General features: G+C 37.5%; 1 protein-coding gene across 1 annotated transcript; it reads right to left on the reverse strand.

Annotated features, from left to right (window-relative positions):
* Positions 1-3,087: 3,087 nt before the first annotated feature.
* Positions 3,088-3,870, reverse strand: LOC100636450 (uncharacterized). The gene has a single exon (XM_011405156.1). It carries the CDS (start codon positions 3,868-3,870, stop codon positions 3,088-3,090), a length of 783 nt encoding a protein of 260 aa, XP_011403458.1.
* Between the last annotated feature and the right edge of the window lie 761 nt (positions 3,871-4,631).

Here is a 4,631-nt window from a genome sequence, read left to right on the forward strand (position 1 = left end):
AAATTAAATCACAGCACAATTTTAAAACCCAAAAATTTTCTACCACACTAATTTCTTGATCTACGGTATATTTTTTGTATGTCCACACTTACATTTCTTCTATACATGTTGCATTGGAGAAATAACAAAATTCATAAGCACTAGCACCCACCCGCCCACGCTCCTTTACGTGAGTATGGTCACGGCAAACAAAAATGGCGGCTTACTCATAGCACAAAGTTATAAGCTTTCTAACAGCAAGAGAACATAATGATACTGTCTCAAGACCTTCCTTGAAGGATTAAAAGGTAGAGAGAACCTCTATAAGTTTTAATAAGGACCCAGCTGTACTTGCAAGGTGGTGAAATCAATTAGAGCAATATTTTTTACACTGTTAATCTGGTTTATCTAGTTCTGCTTGGATCAACAGTAGTACTGCAATACTTAATGGAGGTTCCAGGCTTCCAGTTCCAGCTAAGAAAAGGTAGTTAGTCTTGGATATCATTGTTTTATTATGTGTGTTCAATAAATTGTATTTTAAAAACACAAACAATAATATCAATTAATCTTATACAATGATCATGAGCTTGCAACAGAAACAACAGTCAACAGGACAGGATTGGAAGGAAGCAATGGGTACTGTCACTTCTTCTTGAACAAGGATTTGTGTCAAGATTATTATTATACTGTACTTCACTAAACACTGATCAGTATAGATATAGAATTCCTTTAGCATATTCTTGGTTTTCACAATAATTATTCATGGTTTTAATTGAGGATATGAATCATTATTGCATCACGTTGAGAATTAAGTTCCACACCCCATTGTGGGAATTAGTCTTGCAGTGCCAGACTCCACCCCTTTTTGACATTTGGACAGCGGGGTAGGAGTCTGGTTCCATTCCATTCCTCAACTCATTCAATTCCATTCCTCAACTTGTTCCATTCCTCAACTTGTTCCATTCCTCAACTCGGGCAACTTAATTAGTGACGTGATAATTATAGTCTAGTGATGTAATAATGGTACATATTCATTTTTGAATAAGAAAATATGGTCTAGGGGGGTGCGCGTTAATTGGATGCTTATAAACACTGAACAGGTGAACTCACGTTGTCTATGCAGTTCAAGATAGAAGCTTTGTTGGCAGGTAGACAAGCAGATGAACTGAAAGTTACTGAACTTAAGCACGTGCTTAAAGCAATAGGAAAGTCCACAAAAGGAAAAAAGGCTGATTTAATCGACAGAGTTAAAGCATATGCTCTACATGGTGTTGTGGATGCATCACAGCCTGGTAAAACAACCCAGCTCCACTGCAGTACTTCTATAAACTTTCCTACAGATGGCTGGGAAGACATTTGTAAAGCCACAAGTTCTGTACATGGATTTGAGTTTGGAATGAGCCAGATTGTATCATATTTTGTTACTCGCTCAGTGTCAGATGGAAAAGTTGCAGGGGATTTAAAGTCCATCGGCAAGTCAGCAGAAAATTTATTTAGATGTGGACATGTTCAGAACATTCAGTGTGTGAAACATCATAATATAATTTACATTCAAGCTAAGTGTCTTCCTGAGATGAGAAAAGACAGGTTGTACATTGTTAAAGCAGCACTGAAGTTGGAAGATTTTGTAATTGTTTTTGCTGAATGTGGCTGTCCAGCTGGGATGGGGCCAAATGGCAGCTGCAAGCACATTTCTGCACTGGCTTATGCTCTTGTTGATTTCTGTCGTTGCAATAGCTTGCCAGAAAACTACACTTGTACACAAGTTCTACAGCAGTGGAATAGGCCAAGGAAAAAGCATGTTGATATTATTCCAGTTAATGAATTAGGATCTCATCGAAGGCAGCTGACATCATCAGTTAGATCATATGGATCAGGAGTAGTTTTCGACCCTTGGCCGATGTCTTTTAGAGATATCGATCCTTCTGTTGCCCTGGAAAAGTTGAGATGTGACCTCCTTTCTCTAAATCGGCCATGTGGACTTTTGAATATCATTATTCCTTTTATCTCCAAGATAAACCATGACCACTGTTACCACCAACTAGTTAATAATTCAGACAGTCAACTAATAAATCTTTCAACAGTGAGTAATAATTTAAACAATGACAACAACTCATCTCACAGTTGCAATTTTTCTGTTTTGGAAGAAGGAAAAATTACAGCAGAAGAGGTACTAGAAAGTCTCCATTTGACATCTGAAAAAAGGCTATTACTAGAAAAAGATACTAGATTTCAAAGCAGTTGTTCCGCTTGGTATGAAGCTCGTCATATTCGTATTACTGGGTCCAAGTGCAGAAGAATAATAATACAAAAATCAAAAACAATTGCACTACTTCATTTCTGTGTTTATCCAAAACCCATGAGTTTTATACCAAAACAAATTGTCTGGGGGAAAGATAATGAACACATTGCAAGAGGGGCATAAGTGAAACACCAGGTAATTAATGGGCATGCTGGTTTAACTGCTTCTGATGCTGGTTTTCTTGTTCATTTCGAAAAGGGTTGGCTTGGTGCATCTCCTGATGCATGGGTATATGATCCCTCTGTTACTGATACTAAAGGAATAGCAGAGTTCAAATGTCCCTTTAGAGAAGCTGATAGTTTTATTGTAAATGCTTGCAGCTCACCTGATTTTTGTTGCGAACTGGTAGACGGTAAATTACACTTGAAAGAAGGGCACACATATTATCATCAGGTGCAGTTGCAGCTTTATGTAGCTTCTGATCTGTGCAAGTGGTGTGACTTCTGTATCTATACAAAGAAAGGTGTGGCTGTACAACAAATTTATCCAGACAAAGAATGGATACAGAAAATTTAACCCCAACTAGACAGTTATTTTTTTGAACACATTCTTCCAGAATTAATTACTAAAGAAAACAAACCAAGTTACTATTATTAACTCCTTACTTCAGTTCACTCCTCTCTCTATCCAAGCATTTTTATTTATAATGATGCATATATGTTTTGCTCACTCCTCCCTCTCTCTCTCTCTTTTAGATTACTTATGATAATGTACAAGTATATTACATTGTGCATGTATGATATCCTCCCTCTAAATTATTTTATTAATTTAAGAGATTTTAAAAACCTATAACAAATGAACCAAAATTAAGTACACAATGGCTCTTGAAAATTAGTCAAAACACAACAAACAAAAAACAATCTGTTAGCAATATCTGTCATTTGTACTGGTAGTGACCGGTCAAAGATATGGAAGTTTTTGATTTTCTCCATGGCTCGCTCTACATGAATGCGGAGAGATGCTATGCGACGAGTAATGACAAGCTCGTTCTCTGAAAACTGCTTCTTATCCCGCAAAAATGGTGGAATGTTTAGTTGAACTCCTTTTAAGATCAAGTCATCTTCAATATTAAATCCTCGATCTGCCATTACAGAATCTCCTGGTTCAAGCAATGTATAAATACCACTTTGCCTTGTCAACTCTTTGTCAGAGATGAAGCCAGGGTAAAGAGAGGAAATAAAGGTTACCACACCATCAGGTGAGATGCCTATAAGAACCTTAAAGGTGTTGCTGTTTTTATAATTCGAAAAAGTCATCTGTTGGATATCAGGCAAATGGGGTTGATCGATATAAACTTCAGTAGCATCAAGTATGACTCTAGTATTTGGATACTGTTGTTTGAATATCTTTGGCATATTCGCCTGAACGAGCTCTTTAGGTGGCCACAAAGGTATCTTCTTAAATTCAAGATACATGAAATTAATCCATGTCATTACGATTCTTGATACTGTAGACTGTGAAATATCAAATCTATATGCAAGATCTTGCTCCATCAGACCCAGTGTTGTCCCTAAAGCGCGTTTTGCGCGTTTTTTGCGCGTTTTACACATTAAACGGAAGTGCACACCCACTTGATTACGCGTGGGCATGTCATTAACACACCCTTTTAATTACAACAATCAGGAGAACTATACAGGTGGTTAACAAAGCATGGCAAGCCAAAGTAAACTAGGGGAAGGACTTAAACTTCTTACTGTAAACAGAGGGAGGGATTGTGGTGAGCCAAGTAGTAAGAAGAGGAAATTAGAGTACAAGTCTGCGTGGGAGGAAGGTAGGCCTTGGCTTTACTTTGATGATAATGAAGATGGAATGTTTTGTAAGCTATGTAAGAAATGGGAGAGAAAGCACAGGAGTGGCAAGCAAGTTTGGAATCAAGTGCCATGCATTTGCATTAGATCAAACTCTGTTTTAAGACATGAGCAATCAGACCAGCATAAAGAAGCAGTAGAATTAGAAAAGGCTAAGCAACAGAGTGAGAAGGATGGAGGTATTCATAGTTTTGACAAGGTTTGGGAAGCTGAAGAGAAATCACTGAAATCTGCACTGATGTGTCTCTATTGGTTATGTAAGGAAGAAGTGGCTCACTGTTCTAAGTTTGGCAAGCTGTTAGACTTAGTTGATTTACTGGACAAAGATATATTGCTAGACTTAAAGAAAGGTGCTAATGCGAGTTATCGTAGCCATCGAAGTATTTCTGAATTTCTTTCTCTGATAAGTAAGAATATCTGTGCTAGCAATCTAGAAGAGATCAAATCCAGTCCTGTAATATCATTAATGATAGACGAGACAACTGATGTTAGCACAAGCAAGCAGCTTATTGTTTATAGTCGCTATTTATGCTGCCCCAGAG

The sequence above is a fragment of the Amphimedon queenslandica genome, unplaced genomic scaffold (genome assembly GCF_000090795.2).
Source record: "Amphimedon queenslandica unplaced genomic scaffold, v1.1 AMPQUscaffold_13440, whole genome shotgun sequence".
NCBI lineage: Eukaryota > Metazoa > Porifera > Demospongiae > Haplosclerida > Niphatidae > Amphimedon > Amphimedon queenslandica.